This window comes from Dipodomys ordii, unplaced genomic scaffold (genome assembly GCF_000151885.1).
Source record: "Dipodomys ordii isolate 6190 unplaced genomic scaffold, Dord_2.0 Scaffold56, whole genome shotgun sequence".
NCBI classification, from domain to species: domain Eukaryota; kingdom Metazoa; phylum Chordata; class Mammalia; order Rodentia; family Heteromyidae; genus Dipodomys; species Dipodomys ordii.
In genome coordinates this window covers 3269550-3289022 of record NW_012267272.1, presented here as the reverse complement: position 1 = coordinate 3289022, position 19473 = coordinate 3269550, and the positions used below count along the sequence as shown (strand labels likewise).

At 41.9% G+C, this 19473-nt stretch overlaps 1 protein-coding gene across 8 annotated transcripts in view; it reads right to left on the bottom strand.

Annotated features, from left to right (window-relative positions):
- The window catches only part of Cald1 (caldesmon 1), a 182271-nt gene that overhangs the window by 6079 nt on the left and 156719 nt on the right, over nucleotides 1–19473 (bottom strand). For 6 of the 8 annotated variants that reach the window (XM_013021703.1, XM_013021706.1, XM_013021707.1 and 3 more), the window contains 6 exons: nucleotides 15214–15481; nucleotides 12048–12188; nucleotides 6194–6237; nucleotides 6019–6100; nucleotides 3820–3957; nucleotides 3335–3430 (listed from right to left, as the gene is read on the bottom strand). In XM_013021703.1, the coding sequence (XP_012877157.1) occupies nucleotides 3335–3430; nucleotides 3820–3957; nucleotides 6019–6100; nucleotides 6194–6237; nucleotides 12048–12188; nucleotides 15214–15481 (769 nt within the window). The remainder of the gene's footprint in view (nucleotides 1–3334; nucleotides 3431–3819; nucleotides 3958–6018; nucleotides 6101–6193; nucleotides 6238–12047; nucleotides 12189–15213; nucleotides 15482–19473) is intronic. The other 2 variants (XM_013021710.1, XM_013021708.1) reach the window with 1 other exon arrangement.

Genomic DNA, 19473 nt, shown 5'->3' with positions numbered 1-19473 from the left:
AGTGGATATATTTCTAACACGAATATTGCAATCTAGCATTGAAAATGCATTGTTAAACAATGCATCATGTGAAGCATTTCAGATTTGTCTTAAATTTACTGAGTTTTTAGATTTCTCCTGTGATATGAATTTTTGATGTTCTATTAGAGAGCTATACCTATTTAACTTGGAAAGCCACAGATCAGATTTGGTTTTCTTTTTACTTACATTGGAAAATGTAGGTAAGAGCTGGCAAATTGGCTGAAAAGGTGTTTTAAAATTTTAGAAACTATAGTTAGGAACATGATGCTAAGAGCCATGGAAAGTAGTAATTATCAATTATTTGAAATATAGGAGATAAATATTTCTCTTTCATATGAATGTTATAAGGAAATGGATTCTATTTCCCTTAAATCATGAGGTCACAGCTAAAAGTTTTAGTCTGTTTTAAGGGAATCTTAGCATCCAAGTTGTAAATTGGTATATTTAAGTCAAAGGTGAAATGCAAATAGAATTACCTGACCAGGCTAAGTTTTAGAGAAAGACTCACTCCAGAGGAAGAAGAAATGAAGGCAGGAAAATGGAGCAGGTTTCCACTCAACCAGAGACCAAAGAATGAAGAAGAGAAGCCAGCTGAGAAAGACACTGTTGTCGTTGTGTTCAAACAAAAAGAAAGACAAATTAGCTTTTTAATTACTTCATAACATGGAGTTCAGACATGAACAACAGACAAAATAGCTAAAACAGACATACTCAGAACTGAATTCTACTTACAAAGTTATCCTAAAATCTTAGAACTTCTACCTATAAAGATTGTATTTATCCTCATAGGACATCGGCGTGGGTTAATTTTGAATGTGTTTTCAGGCTCTTCAAATAGTTTGTGACAGATGATTTTGAGCTTTTGCAATTCTTACCATCGATGAGAATGATTATATAAGTTCTTGTAGAAGATGGCTTTCCTGGACAAGGTGTTTTAGAATCCAGCACTTCCATATTAGAATTACTGTTTTCCTTCCTCTTAGGGTTATACTTGGTGAGGATGGTTTTGCTAAAATTAATTCTCCTCTGATTTTGCCCTACTGGTCATACACCACTCATCTATAAACATAAACCTCAACTTTCTTTCTTTTTTTTTTTTTGGTCAGTTGTGGGGCGTGAACTCTGGGCTTGGGCGCTGTCCTTCAGCTCTTCAGCTCAAGACGAGTGCTCTACCACTTGAGCCACAGCGCCACTTCAGGTTTTCTGATGGTTTATTGGAGGTAAGACTCTCATGGACTTTTCTGCCTGGGCTGGCTTTGAACTGTGATCCTCAGATCTCAGCCTCCTGAGTAGCTAGGATGACAGGCATGAGCCATCGGCACCCAGAAAAATTCAAATGTTTTTTTTTTGTCGGTTGTAGGACCTGAACTCTGGGCCTAGGCACTGTCCCTCAGTTCTTCAGCTCAAGGCTAGCGCTCTACCACTTGAGCCACAGTTCCACTTCTGGCTTTTTTTGCTCATGTGTACTGAGGAATCGAACCCAGGGCCTCATGCAGGCAAGGAAATCACTCTACCACTGAACTACTTTCCCAGCCCCAAACCTCAACATTTTATTCTCTCTGTCCATCCATGTTAAGGAGTAGAAACAATAGGCTTAGATAAAATGTCTACAATCCAAAATCAGTAGGTATCTTTGAGAGCCTTCTATTTGCTATGGTTTTTCAGACATTTTCATTTCAGGGTCAGATTGGCAGGCTCCCAAAGGGGTCAATCTCAGAAATGTGCCATGAAGCAACAAGAAAGAAACAGAACACAAGGGCAAGAAGAGCTCAGCAAGTTCAAGAATGCATGATTTCATATTTCAAAAATGTGTTATGATTTGTGTGTGTGTACCAATTCTGGGGCTTGAACTCAGGGCCTTATGCTTGTCAACCAAGTACTCTAGCATTGGAGCTCTATCTCTTCCACAAACTTGGTGAACTTATATTGTCTGTTGTGGGGCTTGAATTCAGGGCCTGGGTGCTGTCCCTGATTTCTTTTTGCTCAAGGCTAGACTCTATTACTTTGAGACTCAGAGTTCCATGTCTAGTATTCTGGTGATTAATTGAAGATAAGCGTCTCATGGACTTTCCTGTCCAGGCTTCTTTTGAACTGTGATCCTCAGATCTCAGCCACCTGAGTAGCTAGTGTTATAGGCATGAGACACCAGTGCCTGGCAATTCACACTTATTTGACATAGTATCGTACTTCACTTGTCTCCTTTTATAGGGTAACTCTCTTCTATCAACTGGGAGTGGGGAAATAATTTTTTTCTTTTGGTATGTAAAGATTGTACAGTTATAAATTGGATTCATGCTACTTTTTAACTCTGGTGAGCCTTTATACAAAGATTCTGGGTTGTACCCAAGAAGTGTATGCTAACATTTCTACCTATTCTTTTTTAATTGGAGAGTGATCAAATTTAGTTGGAAATTGTGGGTAGAAAGAACCGATGTAATTAAATACGGTTGTGGCTCAAGAGTAGAGGTCTAGGTCATAGTAAATATGGGCTGGAAAGCTTTGCTTTGTCCTGTAGAATGTCATCTCCATGGGTACTGAGAGAGCTACAAAGTCAACTTAAGAGAAAGCTCAGCTCTGCGTTCTATGGGACTAATGCAATCATCATAAACAGTCAATGAAAAGGTTAAAAGACTTGTTATAGTTAGATAATTACACATGATAAATAAGAAAAGTTTGTGTTTTTAAAACAACCTTTATAACTCATTTTTTGGTTCTAATTTCACTAGTGATTGAAAAAAATGACACCCAATTTTTCTAGTTTCCAGTTTTAAGGGCCTTTTTTTGTAGGTGCTGATTTTTCTTTAAAAAAAAAAAAGGTGGTGATTATTTCAACAACTATTCCCAAACTGCATTTTATGCCAAGTTATAAAAATTAGATAAATTTGAAAATGCGGATTCAAAACAGCCAATATGCACATTCTTTTGTGAAGAAGTTTTTGTAATAGAGAGAATGCCAAAGAAATCAGGCATTCTGTTTTCAAATTCCTATGACATTTATAGAATAGAAGCCAAACAAATAAACCTGTGGAGGGTCTGGATTTAAACTGCGTCAGTATTCTGGCTAAGTTTTCCTTCCATCAGTTGGGAGCGATGACGATTTCATTGCCTTTTACCCTCTTGGTCATGGTGGCATAGCTACTCAAGACTGATTGAATCTGCATACCTTCTTGTTTGTTATCCAACAACAAAAGCAGAAAAATGGACACTATCTTTCTTAGATACCCACACCACGTGCTTATTTTCTTCTGCTGCTGAAAGATGAGTAGTCAAAAGATCTCAACAACAACAACAACAACAAATCAGAGCTACTTACAGAAGGTTTGGGAGCAGGTGACTTGTTCCCATCTGGAGTTTTGGTTAGCCATTCATTGATGCGGCTAGAAACTCCCACCTTCAGGCCAGCTGTTTCCTACGAAGAGCCAATCATCGAAGATATTAAAGAGAAAAGTAAATTTTAAGTGGATCTCCAAAGCAAATCTGAAATAGCATTATTGTGCTACTTAATGGAAAGCCTTCAACTTGATACTAAAAGAATATCTGGGTGCATCTCAAACCCCAAGGGTTGACAATCTAAAGCACTCGATTTAGAGCTCCCTGGCGAGAGCTGATGTGTATACAGGCTATCCGGATAGAGCACATTCTCTCTGAGCTTGCTTTTATAGTCCTTGTAGAACCAAGTACAAGTTGCACCTTCTTGACTGCTTTTATGATGCCCTAGGATGATCTCTGAAGTCAAGTGGAAGGGGTAAAGAAAGAATCTGTCCCTCCACATTTCAAGGATAAAAATTACATGCTCACCTTATTTGGTGTTCCTGCAGCAGAGGGGGAGGAGAACACATTCCCCTTTTCCCACATGCTCTTGATATTGCGCACGCCTTCTGCAGGAACGGGAAGATCTGAAGCTGCTGGCTTGGTAGGTTTTGCAGATTTGGTTCCCTGAAATGTGTAAAAATCATTTTAAGATAGTGCTGAGAAGTTTGCCCTTGGAAAATAACAGTGATCTAGTCTTTATTAAACACCACCACCAATAATGCCACGATACATTCAAGCACAGAAAACAACTATCTGCACTTTGGCCTACATTTTAGTTGACATTGATTTTGTAGATAAAAGTTACATCTTAAGGTTTAAATAAGAGTAGATTAGCTGGGTGCTGGTGGCTCATGCCTATCATCCTAGCTACTCAGGAGGCTGAGATCTGAGGATCACGGTTCAAACCCAACCCCAGGCAGGAAAGTCTGTGAGACTGTTTTCTTCAAATAACTACCAGAAAACCAGAAGTGGCTCTGTGGCTCAAGTGATAGAGTGCTGGCCTTGAGCTGAAGAGCTGAGGGACAGCTCCCAGGCCCAGAGTTCAAGCCCCATGACCGACAGAAAAAAAAAGAATAGATTATTCATCAATAAATCAGTAGATCCCTCTGTTTCTTCTTATTTGTGAACTATTTTACAGGTACTTCTACCTGAGACTACGAAAGTGAGGAGAAAAGTCAAACCAAATGGATCCAATTATTGCAGGCATTTTGATGTGGAAGGCTGAAACCATCAACTGAGGTCTATCACACAAAGAGAGCAAATCAGGAACAAATCTTAGATCAATGACACTATCCTTTTCCTGCTTTGTGTCTAGAAATATACATTATTTCCAACTAGATTGAAACCCTCAGGTCAACTGAATCAAATAAGTTAAAGTAGATAGAAACATTAAAAAATCAACTTGAAACTGAGCTGACTATCATTTTATGTAACTTCATGATATTTTATTTGACAAGACTTTTTATAGACAAAAGAAGATACTGAAAGACATTAACGGACATATTTAAACTATATATGGGAGCTGAGGAAATGGTTTAAGTAGTAGAGTGCCCACTGAGGAAGCACAAGGCCCTGATTTCCAAACCCCAGTAGAACCAAAAACTACAGTGTAATAATATAAACCACATATGGGAATACACTGTATGTAAGGATTAAGGATGCTGAAGACGTAACTGTGACCACTGACATAAACAGTTGCATTATTAACAAGCCTATTCATTAAAAGAAAAACATTTTCACTAAGGAATATTCATTTATTTATGTATTTATGTACATATTTTTTTAATTGGTGGTAAGGCTTGAACTCAGGACCTGTGCTGTCCCTGAGCTTTTTTAGATCAAGACTAGCATTCTATCACTTTGAGCCAGAGCTCTACTTCGAGTATTTGAGTGGCTAATTGGATATAAGAGTCTCATGGGGACTTTTCTGCCTGAGTTGGCTTCGAAACCCCAATCCTCAGATCTCAGGCTCCTGAGTGGCTAGAATTACAGGTGTGAATCACCAGTGCCTGGCTAAGGAATAGACTATAAGATATAAATGATACTCCATTTAAAAGTCTTCTGGCTGGGCACTGTTGGCTGATGACTGTAAACCTAGCTACTCAGGAGCCTGAGATCTGAGGGTAGTGGTTTGAAGCCAGCCCAGGCAGGAAATTCCACAATATTCTTATCTCCAATTAACCATCAAAAAGCTGGAAGTAGACTTGTGACTAAAGGGTTAGAGTGCTAGCCTTGAGCAAAAATGCTCAGGGACAGTGCTCAGACCCTGAGTTCAAGTCCTAAGACTGACTTCTAGTCTGATATGGTGGTGTATGCCTCTTATCTCAGCTAGGAGGGAAACGCTGGTTGGTGGATCATGGTCCAAGCTAGTCTGGGCAAAATACAACACTCTATCCCAATAAAGTAACAAAAAAGGGTAAGGAAAGTGACTCAAGTGGTAGAGCGCCTGATTAGCAAATGGGAGGCCCTGATTTCAAACCTCAGTACCACCTACAAAGAAGAAAAGTCTTTTATCATTTGAGTTTATTATTATACTTCTCTATAACTGGCTCACTGTGTGAAAAGGCACCATAAATATTCTAAAATGACTGGGTCTGTTTATTGTCCTGAGTGTTCCTCTGATCTTCTGTGTAATCAGAGGCTACTTCTGTTTTCCAAGACCATGCTTTGGAGGGAAAGTCTCACCTCGATTGCGCTGGTGTACTGTTCCAGTCTGCTGTCAATCTTCGAGACTACGGCTGCTTGATGGGCTGATCTGACACCGCTGCTAAATAAGCACAGTCACAAAAATATAAGCCAGGGGATCTTTTCATGAATCCAATAGCTGAATCGTCTTGATTGAACAATCGACCATGTTTACCTTTTCTGCACAGATTTATTCAAAAATTCTGCTCGCTCTTCTATCTAGGAATTGAACGAGAAAATAAATCCAGTTAATACCAACCAGTTTACCAGAGTGTTTCTCAGCCTATGCCACTGTTAAAGGAAGCTGGGTGCCAGCGGCTCACGCCTGTAATCCTAGCTACTCAAGAGGCTGAGATCTGAGGATCATGGCTCAAAGCCAGCTTGGACAGGAAAATTTGTGAGACTCTTATCTTTAGTTAACCACCAAATATAAACAAATAAAGCAAGCAACCTGGAAGTGGCTCAAATGAATGAAAAAAGCTCAGAGACAGTGCTCAGGTTCTGAATTCAAGCCCCAGGTCCAGCACCAAAAAAACCCAAACAGCAACAACAACAACAACAACAAATACCAAAAATTCACCCAAGGATATAAAAGGTAATAGGGTAATGTTCATAGCAGCTCTGTTATTGTGGAAAACCACAAATAAGATATTTAATGGGGAGGGGCTGGGAAGGTGGCTCAGTGGTAGAGTGCTTGCCTTGCATGTCTGAGGCCCTGGGTTCGATTTCTCAGCACCACATAAGCAAAAAGAAAAAAGCTGGAAGTGGCGCTGTGGTTCAAGTGGTAGAGCACTAGCCTTGAGCTGAAGAGCTGAGGGATAGCGCCCAGGCCCAGAGTTCAGGCCCCATGACTGGACCCCCCCCCATAAAGATATTTGATGGGGAGATCTTAGGATTGGCAGAGAGTAAAGAGATACCAAGTTTGAGGAGCAAATTAAAAACCAGAAAATAAGCCAGGTGCCAGTAGCTCATACTTCTAATTCTAGCTACTCAAGGAGGCTGAGATCTGATCTGAGGATTGTGGTTAGAAGCCAGCTTGGGCAGAAAAGTCCCCATGAGACTCTTATCTCCAGTTAACCACTCAAAAAAACAGCTGGAAGTGGAGCTGTGGCTCAAAGTGGTAGAGTGCTAGCCTTGAGGAAAAGAGCTCAAAGATAGCACCCAGGCCCTGAGTTCAAATCCCACAGCTGACCATAAACACACACACACACACACACACACACACACACACACACACACACACACACACACACACACACACACACACCCTAAATACACAGAGTATAATATGCTCCTGAAATAAACAGATGATTCCTAGGTTAACATCTAAGCCTCCGGGTAGTGGTGTTTGGCCGTGGGGACTTTGGGAGGTGGGCTCACTGAATGGCATTAGTGCCGGGTGAGAGGAGAAGGGACACATACTTCCTCTTTGGGCCTTCTGCCATGCAAAGACACAGCAGGAGGATGGCCATTTGTGAAGGAAGAATAGAGCCCTTACCAGAACCCAACCATGCTGGCAGGTTGATTTCAGACTTGCAGTGTCCAACATGGAGACACCACTGTTTCCTTCCTTCTTTCTTTTTTTAATTCTTATTTTTTAGAAACAGGCTTTTACTAGGTAACCCAGCGGCATCTCAAGCTCGTGATCTTCGCACTTCAACCTCCTGAGTTCTAGAATTACCAGCATGGGCTACCCACATCTGGCTAGATGTTTATTGTTTTCAGCCAGTCTACAGTAATTTGTTATATTAGCCCAAGGTGACTGAGCTGAGGGGTACATTCAACATCGTCTATTTCTGTAGTCTAGCTGACTCCAGGACAGGATGGAGATGGAAGCTTTCAGCCCAGGTCCGTCCTATGTACAGACAGTTACATACAAACAGGGCTTTGGTGTCTGTTGAGATTGATAGGCAATGGAGTTTGTATGACAGGGAGTCAACAAACACATGATGATTTACAAAGAACATTTAAATTTAAATGATATACTTCCAGGAAAATGGTTTGGTATAGTCTCTTTAGTTGTAACCCAAAGAAGTTCCTAATTGAAAAAAGAATTTACTAAACATGACCGAACTGCTCTTTGTTTGTTTGTTTGTTTTTGAGCCCTTAGCTTTTCTGATCAAGGCTAGTGCTCTACCACTTGAACTACTCCTCCACTTCCTGACCTGCCATTAGCATAGGGAAGCCATCCAGTGTATGTTATATCCCCATGGCAACCTGAGATGCTGAAGTGAAACAAGGTCCAAGTCTGCATGGAGCATACACATTCTATAGGGAAGATTAGTAGCACACATGAATGAGAATGGGGCTGATGGCATGGCTCAAGTGGTAGAGTGCTTGGCTAGCTAGCACTCTGAGGCCCTGGGTTCAAATCCCAGTACCACCAAATTGATCAACCAATAAAGGAAAATAGGAACAGAATGCCATGTTTATTAGACAAGCAACCATGTATGGGGAAGGCTCTTCAACAGTTGTGATAGTAGAGCTGAGATGTGTAGTTTATGGTTTGTACAGTTTCAAAGTGTTTAAGAATGGGGGAGAGAGTACAGGTTGGAGAGAAAAGGGCCCCTTTTATGTACTCATTTGATTTTTTTTTATTGGCAGTACTTGGGTTGGAACTCCGGAGCTTGGTAGGAAGGTGCTATCTACTGGAGCCATGCCCCTGGCCCAGGGAAAGTACAGTTTTAGCATAACAAACATACAAAGATCTGAGGTCTACCGCATGGGGGCGCTGTAGAGGATGAGCTGAGTGAGGCCAGAGCTGAGACTCGTTCTTTGTGGCTCCTGCAGCTTTTCTCTGCCTTATGGATTATCTTTCTCATTTTGGCCATCATATTTATTCAAATCACAGATGCTCTCACACTTGACTCCTCCTTTTATGTCTACCACAGCTCATCCAGCTTAACCTCATCATCACATTTTGTCACGACTCACTGACTGATACATTCTTGCCAGAAAATGCCTTCTCTTAATGACTCCATAATAAAACCATTTATGTTGTAAATGAAATGTTCTGCTGTTTTAAGGATTTTAAAAAAGGAAGTTGCTCCCTCTGGAAACCAAGAGGTGGCAGTGTTGTATTGGGAAAACAGTCAGATGGGGGAGTGTGGGTACTAGTGGGAGGGAGGGCTGAAAAGGAGACAGAATGGTAATTCCTTCTTATAACTACTTAAAGATTAAAAAGAAGAAACATAAAAGCAGCCAGGTGCTAGTGGCTCATGGTTTGAAACCAGCCCAGGCAGGAAAGTCTGTGAGACTCTTAACTGGAGAATTAACCAGTAAAAAGTCAGAAGTGGAGATGTGCCTCAAGCGTTAAGAGCACCAGCCTTGAGTGCCAAAGCCAAGCAAGAATACAAGTACCTGAGTTCAAGTCCCAATACTTACTCATACACACACACACACACACACACACACACACACACACACTAGGAAGACAAGCAACAGATTGTTTCTGAACATGGTCTTTTCAAATTAAAATGTCTTGCTCCTTTCTTTTTAACAATGTTTTAATTAACACCTATTAATTGTACAAAGGGGCTTCCAAAGCCAGACACAGTAGTTCAAGCCTGAAATCCTTGCTCCTTGGGAGATGGAGGCCTAAGGATTGGAATTTGAGGCAAGTTTGGGCAAAAAGAAATTCTGTCTATTTCTGGGTACCACCCAGGTGGATAATCAAAGAAACCCAAATAGTCTCTTTCTACCTCCTTGCGATCCCACCAACGCTAGATTTTCCCTGAACAGTCTTGGTTGTTAAACTATATTTATACTATCCTTAAGTAGTTGTCCAGAGAGGTTGACACTCAACAGATCAGTTCAGAAGTATAATGCACCTTGATCATTATCACTCGTTCATCATGCTCCCCCATCCCTCCAACCCCACCCCTCTTGGCCAATTCATTAAATACTGTGACTGCAGCCTTGATGATAGGAAGGAAGCAGCAAGCAGCTAGACTGGCACAATTCTACTCTTTTTGAGAAAAAGAAGCTTTTCTGCACTCCTCTTCTTCAATCATCTCCTCTTCCAGGTCCCTCAAGTGCTCATTTCTCTGGTTTTTCCCTCAGCCATTCTCTTCCGAAGCCTGCCTATGAAGCCCCTTCCTCACCCTGTCCTGGTGGAGCTGCGTACGTAACAATGAACATCAGCATAGAGAAAAGGATGGAGACAGAGGAGCAGATGGAGGGGCGCGGAGAAGATCAAAGTACTTCATATGCATAAATGCAAATGGAATAAAGAAATGCACTTGATTATAACATCCATTGTATACGTGCATGGAAATATTAAAACGAATTTTAGGGTAAGATGTTCCAGTCCTGGGAGTCCCAACTGGATTAGGCCCTGTGCCTTGTCCCAAGACATCAACCAAAGGTGCTTGGGGAAAGGCAGAGATTCAGAAGGAAAAAAAAAAGTTTAAAGGCAGAGAGAGACAGAATGGAGTTAGGCCAATGTCCCCTTCACAATCACAATGTTATATTGTGTTTTTTAAAACATTATTTTATTATGTATATATATATTTGCAATACTAGAGATTTGACTTAAGGCAGGTACTCTACCTTCTGGGCCATGCTCCAGGCCCTTTTTACCTTGATTACTTTCAAGATGAAAGTAGGTGATATACTTTTAGGGAACCACCACTGTACATGTCTATGGTCTGCCACTGACCACAGTGTCATTCCGTGGTGCATTATTTGGGAAGTGACTGGCACCCAGGCCCTCATGATGAGTCCGTGAAATTGAACATAAAACATTTAATTTAATTTCCATGTTTTTCTTTGGTCACATTCATGTGCCATAGGATAGGATTGCAAATATGCACTTTAACCATGGAAGCCTAGCTATGATGCTACAATTCTACCCTGGCTGTACTCATTCTTGATGCTTTGTAACCTCAGCCAGGCTGGTGGAAAGTTGAGGATAGACTGCTGATGTTAGAAGATGCATTCTTTTTTCCCATCTATTCATTTGACAAACATTTATTATCAAGTCTATTGATCTTTCCCCCTTTATCCCAACCTGTCCATTTCCCTCAGCTTCTTAGTTTTTTTTTTTCCACATCAGTCAGGAGCTTGGCTCTGTGAAGGCAGAGTAGTGGGACCAAACTCATTCTGAAAAAAAGAACAAACCCGTATCCAAATGGCTTTTCATCTCTTCCTATACCAACAGATGTGAAATCTATCATTCAGCAGTCCTGCTTTTAACGGTGTGAACAATAGCAGGAAAACCAGCTAATCTTTTATAATGCACTCGGAAACTTGAAGTATTTTCAGTCTCCAGAATTCTAAGCAAGGAGGCACTTGGAAAGTGTGAGCTGGTAAAATTGAGAGATAATCATAGAAGGTCTTTTGTTGTTTTTGCCAGTACTGAGGCTTGATCTCAGGGCTTGGGTATTGTCCATTATGTTCAAGGCTAGCTAGCACTCTACCACTTGGCATTTTATGTCATAAGAACAGATACAACATTAGCATCCTCCTCCTTTCCACGTGCTGAAAACAAGAGAAGCTGCGAAGTGATGAAAGAAGGGGGTGGAATGTCTGTGTCCCTCCAAAATTCAGGTGCTGTGGCCTAACACCCAGGGTTCTGGGATTAAGAGGTAGGATCTTAGGTCATGAAGGTGGGATTCCCATGGATGGACTTAGGGCCCTTATTAAAGCGGTCTGAGAGAGACTGCTAGCCTCATTCTTCTCTCATCCACCATGTGAGGACCCAAGGGAAAGCTGCAATCTATGACAATTAAGCCTCTGCTCTACTTCTGCCTTAATGGTGGGCTTGCCCGCCTCCATCACTGTATGCAATACATTTCTGTTCTGTTACCCAGTCGAAGGCATTTTGTTATAGCAACCTGAACACATTAGCCCAGAAGGAGAGCCAATGAAGCAAAAGAAAGGCCTCCAATAAGCAACTAAATCAGATGCTAAAAATAAAGTTTCTAGTATAGTAATAGAAACTGAATTAATACCTAAATTAGTATTGTTGTATGGTGGTTTTTTTGTAAACAAGTATTGCATACAATAGTTTTCTAGAGAAGAAATACCTTGAGAGATGAACCTTTAGGAGTAAAACACTTGAATGGTTTCTTGTCATCTGACAAGCCGTCTTCTGGCATCTTCTGGCGTTTCTCGGCAGCTTCTGCCCTTCTCCTTTCAATCTCTTCCTTTAGCCTCCTTTTCTCTTCCTAAGGCAGAAAGAACAAGTAACAAGGTCATCTCAACTAGCTTGAAGGGAAAGGGAGGAGGGTTGTGGAAGACAGAGTAGCATACTCTAGAGGGCTCTAGACATTGCCCAGGGTTCAAGGGTGATCAGAAAATGTTAAGCTTGAGCGCACGAGTCCAGCTGTTTGGCTTTGCATTCTGCAGTGACTGTTTTCCCATTGCATGGTCTTGGTCATGTTATCGATCAGCTATACGTCTCTGTTTCTTTATGTGTGAGATAGAAGGAATCACTTAATCACTTACTCAGTCTTTCCATGGGAAATGCTTGGACTAAGGATCCCTTCAAAGTCAAGGTCACCAGCTGAAAGTCATTTAGCACTGGCCTTCCCATTCTGAATATATACAATGACTACAAAACCCCTCCGTGTACTTCTCAAGGGACTCATGGTGAAAATGAGATCACTTTGCAGAAAGTTACATGAAGGTAGGCTACAACATTTTCCAAATGGCTCCAGAAGTGATCTGTGCTTGCTTCTGCCCCCACCTCAGTTGATACATGCTTTTGAACAGTTTGACAAGTCAGAAATGGGATGGGTATTGGAGCTCACGTTTGCCTTTGTAGGGCCTCTGAGCCTTCATTCCTGACCTAGCAACACTGTGCTGTATCTTCTATCAGGTAAAGTTCAGAGCTCCTGACCAAGATGCCCATTCTCTGTGACTGCTTCTCTGAGATTTATGCATGTTTGCAGTACTCTAGTCATGAAATCACCATCACAGATGGTTCTCAAGCAGAGGTGGATGGCCAGTAGTCACAGGAGGATGTTGCAGGAGTCTCTTGTAGAAGATTAGAGCTAACAGTCTTCTAGGTATAATTTAGTTCTAAGGGCTATACTGTTCTTGAGTACTACAATGTGAACATGATGATGTATTTTATCATCAGAATAAAACCCTCAAAGTAAGTATTATTTCCCAGCTAAGGAAAATATAATCAATCATCCAGCATCACTTCCAAAGTCTCACCTTGGAAGTGGCAGGGTTAAGATATAAGCTGAAGCCAGATGCTAGTGGCTCAAGCAAGTAATCCTAGCTACTTAACAGAGTGGTATCTGAGGATTTCTGTTCAAAGCTAGCCCAGGCAGGCAAGTCCATGAGATTTCATATTTAACTAATTACCAAAAAAAAAACCAACAAAAAACAAGCCAGTTGTTTTGTGGCTCAAGTGGCAGTGTGTTTACTTTGAGCAAAAAAGCTCAGGGACAGTGCCCAGGCCCTGAGTTCAAGCCCCATGCATGTGCGCACATATGTACACACACACACACACACACACACACACTCACACACATACAATAAGCTGAGGTATGTCGGTTTATACATCTCTTACCAGTGCAATAATTTTCCAACCATAGGTCACTGGCTCATTGAACTATAGAATGGAAGAGATTTTGGAATCAGCTACCTGAACTTTCCACACAGTTTTGGGGAAATGTGTATAGGAGCAACGTCAGAACGTCACCAAGGATTTTTTTGCAATGTTTAGAAGGATGGGAGAAAGTTCTAGGCTCAGGAATTGGAAAAGCAGGCTCCCAATGCTCATTCTACGACTTATCAGTCCAGAATCTCCAAGTAAGTCACTCAAGCTATTTGATTCCTGCTTTCCCCCCATAAAATGAGAGTATATTCCAGAATTAAAGGAAAGAATGTGCTTTGTAAACTGTAGCAAGAGAAGTAGTAGCTAGCTAAGCAGTTTTTCAATGCTGAGCCTGAGTTTTTCTCCTTGTAATTTCATCTGTTGTTTTGAGTTCTGTCTAAAAAAGATGGAACAAATTCATCTGTTCATGACGACGGGGCTCTGGCAGCCCTTTAGGCAACTGTATCAGGTCCTGGGTGTGCCAAAGTGAGCAAAAACAGACACCGTCACTGCCTGCTTTTATGTGTGTGTGCATGTGTGTGCGCGCACGCATGCATGAGTACCAGTACTGAGCTTGAACCCAGGGCTTTGTGCTCTTGCTCCGCTTTTTCCACTCAAGATTCGTGTTCTACCACACATCCAGTTCTAGTGTTCTGCTGGGTAACTGGAGATAAGAGTCTCATGGACTTTTCTGCCTGGGCTGGCTTTGAACAACAATCCTCAAATCTTGAGTCACTGGGATTATAGGTTTCTGGCTTTGATTTCTATTTTATCATGATTTATTTATTTTTAAACTTTTTTGTTGTTATTATAAAGGTGATGTTACACAGTTACATAAGTCAGGTAAAGAGTACATTTCTTTTTGGACAATCTCTCTCTCTCTCTCTCTCTCTCTCTCACTCTGCGAGTGTGTGCCGGTCTGGCCTTGAACTCAGCACCTGGACACTGCTCCTGAGCTTTTGTGCTCGAGGTTTGTGCTCTACCACTTGAGCCACAGCTCCACTTCTGGATTTTTAGTTTTTATTGAGATGAGAGTCTCACAAACTTCCCCACTTGGGCTGGCTTTGAACCTCAATCTTCACATATCAACCTCCTGAGTAGCTATAGATGTGAGCCACAGGTGCCTGGCTTCTGTTTCTACTTCTAAAAACACAGTGAAAAAAATCTTCTCTACAAAGATTTCTCCAACATCAAAAAACAACTACCAGGTAACTTAGTTCCTGTCACTAGTTTAGTCAGCACGCCATTGTTCTTTATAGAGAAGCAGTAGAGGGCAGTGGAGAAGGAAATTACAAAAGCTTGTCTTGCCTCAGTTTCTTCATCTGTAAAATGGAGGCAATAAGAATTCACAGTCACAGTTCTTAGGAGGTAAGGCTACGTTTACGTCTACTGGTTTTAGAGCCAGTACTAGGATCTGAACTCAGGGCCTGAGTGTTGTCTCTTAACTTTTCCAATCAAGGTTAGTGCCTTACCATTTGAGCCACAGCTCCACTTCCTACATGGGAGCTGAGAATCTCACAGACTCTCCTGCCCAGGCTGGCTTCCAACCGTGATCCTCAGATCTCAGCCTCCGGGGCCCTGGGATAGCAGGTGTGAGCCACGGGGGTCCATGTAGGTTTAAAGAACCAGGCTGTCCTCACCTCTTCCCGGGCCTTGCGATCGGCCTCCTCCTGCTTCCTCCTCTGCTCCTCCTCCTCCAGCACCTTCCTTCGCTCCTCCCTCTTCTTCTTCAGCTCCTCTAGCTCCAAGGCGGCCTCTTGCTGCTTCTGCTTGAGTTTTTCGAACTCTTCACTCTCGGTCTCCCCTCGGCGGCGGCGCAGCTCCTCCAGCCTCTTCCCGGCCTCCACCTGGGGGGCGCCTTCGGCCTCCTTGCTGTCCGCGCTGGCCCGGCCTCCCAGGCGTCCGGGGCTGTGGAGGGCCCGGGAGGGAGAGAAAAGGGGATCACCGGCTTGTGTCAGCTAGCATACCCCTGGAGTCACCAGACCCCCCCCCCCACAAAGGGAACCACACCCTTGGGGTGGTCATATCTGTAAATCCCCGCTACTCAGGAGGCCAAGATTGGGAGGATCATAGTTGGAGGCCAACCCCGCCAAAAAAGTGAGCAAGACCCTATCACACTGGCATGGTGACACAGGTGACTTGTGATCCCAGCTACGCTGGAAGTGTAGGTAGAAGGATTATGGTCACAGCCCAGCCCCAGGTAACAATGTGAAGTCTACCTGTGAAAAAGAATGAGTAAAAAAAAAAAAAAAAAAACCTAGAGTAATGGACCCAAAAAAAAAAGCTGAAGAGCTGAGGGACAGCGCCCAGGCAGGCCCAGTGTTCCCACCCCCTAACCAAAAAAAAAAAAAAAAAAAAGAGCCGGGAGTGTGGCTAAAATGGTTGAGGGCCTACCTAGTGAAAGCCAGGTTCAATCCAACTGTGGATAACAAGCTTTAGAAAAAAAGAACTGAAAGCAAGGTGCTGAAGTAATCACACAGCTATGCTCACTGTGGCCTTGTTTATAAACAGCCCAAGAGGCAGAGCCAACCCAAGAGTCATGGTAGTATGAATGGGTGAGGAAATATGGCCAATCTGCAGTATGGACTATCAGTCTTCAAAAGGAAGGGCATTCTCATGCATGTCACAGCCCGGATGAACTTGAGGAGGCCGTGATAAGAGAAATAAGGCAGTTATAAATGACACATGCGATGTACGCTACCGGAGTGAGGAATCGAAGTGATCAAATCCACAGAAACAAAATAGACGGAATGGTGCATGCCTAGGACTGGACGACACTTTCTAAGCTGCATGTCCAAAGATCAGTGGGTTGCATTGAGCATTTCACAAAGGGAATCTGAGGTGCTGGTATGCATCCTACATTCTATCTCTTCACCTGGTGGTTTCTTGGGCTCTGAGTTCCTCTACCTCCATGTGGTCAGCCTCTACCTTGGGCTGGCCCTGCTGCCCCTCCCCCCCCCCCAGCTTGGGACTCTGGCAAAGGCGAGTCAACATGAATGAAGCTGGGTCTGAGTAATGGGATCCTCGCTCCTTCATGAATCTATGTCAACCATGGCAGTGGTATGAGATCAGACCCTTCATGACCCTTCCCAACAAGGTATTCACTTTTATACTGTATTGTATATGGAATGTACATACATTGACTTTTATATTGTATCAACCTTTTCTCTCTATATCTTATAATAAAAAAAGTTAAGAATTCTAATAAATGATGACCATATGGCCAACTTGTCACATTTCAAGTGCATTTTGAAATAAAAGTCCATAAGATTTTTAATGCTTCGATGTTTGTGCGAGAGAATAAAGTTGGCTTTGAAAAATGAAAAAACAAACAGCTAAAAAGGGAAATAGAAAGGAACACTGACCACACTGCATATAGTAAAAGACCATGTCTTGACCTGGTTCAGGGGTATGTGTAGGGTGTATGTGCGCATGCATGTGATGAGGTAAATGTCTTCCTTACTATCAGGCTGAGGTTATTCTAGGCTCTCTCCTCCCCCTCGTTCCCTTCTGTTAAAACTTCTCTGAGTTCCACTAGGTGTCGCTTAGTCTTTGTTCTGGACCATTAACACATCATTAGGAATTAGCTAAACAGGTCATAATACAGCTCCCAGGGAATAGCCTAACATCATTAAATGTAGGCTTGTATTGATCGGCATAGAGAGCTAGCTATGGTGCCTTGTACATGGTGCAAGAATACATTTAAAAATATACTTATAATAACATTCACTCATATACATACTGCAAGTACATAGATGTGTACCATCTCAACTGCTATATCCACGGAAAATATCTGGAGAAAATGTTATGGATAATCACACAAAAAATTAATTATCATCTTAAAAATGAGAAACAGCCAAGTGCTGGTGGCTCATGCCTGTAATCCTAGCTACTCATGAGGCTGAGATCTGAGGACTGCAGTTCAGAGATAGCCAGGAGAGTAAAGTCTGTGAAACTCTTATCTCCAACCAACAAGCAAAAAGCTGAAAGTGGAGGAGTGACTCAAATGGTAGAGTGCTAGTTTTGAGCAAAAACAGGAAGGGACAAGCTACTATTGAGTTCAAGGCTCAGTAATGGCATAAGGCAAAAACTGAAAAAAATAAAAAATGAAAAACGGCTCTCATGCAGACAAGCTTTGAGCATTAGACTGGTCCTCCTCGAGATTTCTTCCATAGGCAGTCTCTATCTTCAGATTCTTTGAGTTTAGGGCATATTAAGAATGCAGAGTGCTTTCAGGTAAGTTAATAGGCCTCCATCTAGTTTACCTGTCTTGAGGTCCTTCTTATTTTCCCTACTCTTACTTTACAAGTAAATGAAACAAAACTTCATTTCTCTATTTCTCTCAGCACTAGTTTACAACTCAAATGAAATCTCACAGATACTGGTAGCTAAACAAAGATGAATATTTGTTGCTGTTTTATTTATTTTTGTCCAAAGATGGAAAAATTAAGGTATAGGACTCATTTAAGGGTTTTCAGAGTAACCTGTTGCTCTTGTGTGATTTTTCTTCTCTTTGAATTACTCAGCTCTCTGGCTGTCCAGAAAATTGGCAAGGTAATGATTAATTTGTACTTTGACTAAAGTTCCTTGGCAAGTTTGCTAATGGTTAACTAAACTTTTATTTCTAGAGATAGATTTTTTTCCTTAACATTGTTTCTCTGAACAAAAGTAAAAGTTGTCCCTTGAAAACCATTATACTTTTAAGACATACACTAAATTATCAAGTAATAAAACCATAACAATTTCAGGTACTACTCACTGAACATTTTTCATAAACCTGATGCTGGTATTGAGTTTTAAAGCATTCAACTACAGGCACATAAGTAAACTCTGGTTCTACTTTCTTGCCTCAATCAACTTGCTGTAGATGTTCTACATGTGTGGGGGGGGGGCAGGGGAGAGGAAGTGTGAGGGAGAGAGAGAGAAACTGGGGCTTGAACTCAGAGCCCTGTGTGTTCATTTAGCTTTATTTGCTCAAGGTTGGCACTCAACCACTTGAGCCATAGCTCCACTTCTAGCATTTTGCTGGTTAATTGGAGATAATCTCACAAACTTTTATGCCCAGGTTGGCTTTGAACCTTGATTCTCAGATCTCAGCTTCCTGAGTAGCTAGGATTATAACCATGAGCCACCAGTGCCCAACCCATTAAAGTCTTAATTTTCACATCTATTCTCTTGCCAATTCCATGTACTGTCTATGTTCACCTCAATGCACGTTCTATTTAATGTATCTTTTTTCTGTGCACATTCATAAATATGACTAGGTCTTTGTGCACATTTTCATATACATATTGTTTGGGGCAACTGTATTTACCCCCTCTTACCCTCTTAAATGGGCCCAACTGTCCCTCCTTTGTAGCTCTACTATGTCTTTACTCAAGAAGCATATCAAACTTCCACATAATTATCTGCTGGATGTCTTTCTTCTTTGAAACATTCAGAAAAACAAGACCTTCAGGTAAGGTTGCTACCAGGGTACAGTGCTTTGGAAGTCTATACCTCAGGGATCCCAATATCCTTTGCAGCACCTATGACACAACCACCAGTGACCTAGCGAAGGTGGGGTCCAGGTACTGGTGGCGGAGGAGAGAATATGTGGGGATGGGATGTGGAGAATCATGTAGGATCTGCCCATGACAGGCTTCTACAAAATTTGCGTGTGGGGACTCTCAGTATTCAACTATGTCTGGATGTGAGCCTTCGCCTGCACGGACGGCTCTTGACCATTGAATATCAATTGCCAAGAGTTTCAATATGATCTGGAAGGCACTGTACAGCTTCAGCAGTTTTCCAAACTGAAATGGAGCAGTAGTTCTAGGCTTTCCCCCCGCCTCTTAGATCTGATTCCTAAACAAATATGCAGGCTCTCAAAGTCCCTATGGGCAAAGAGATATGACTTA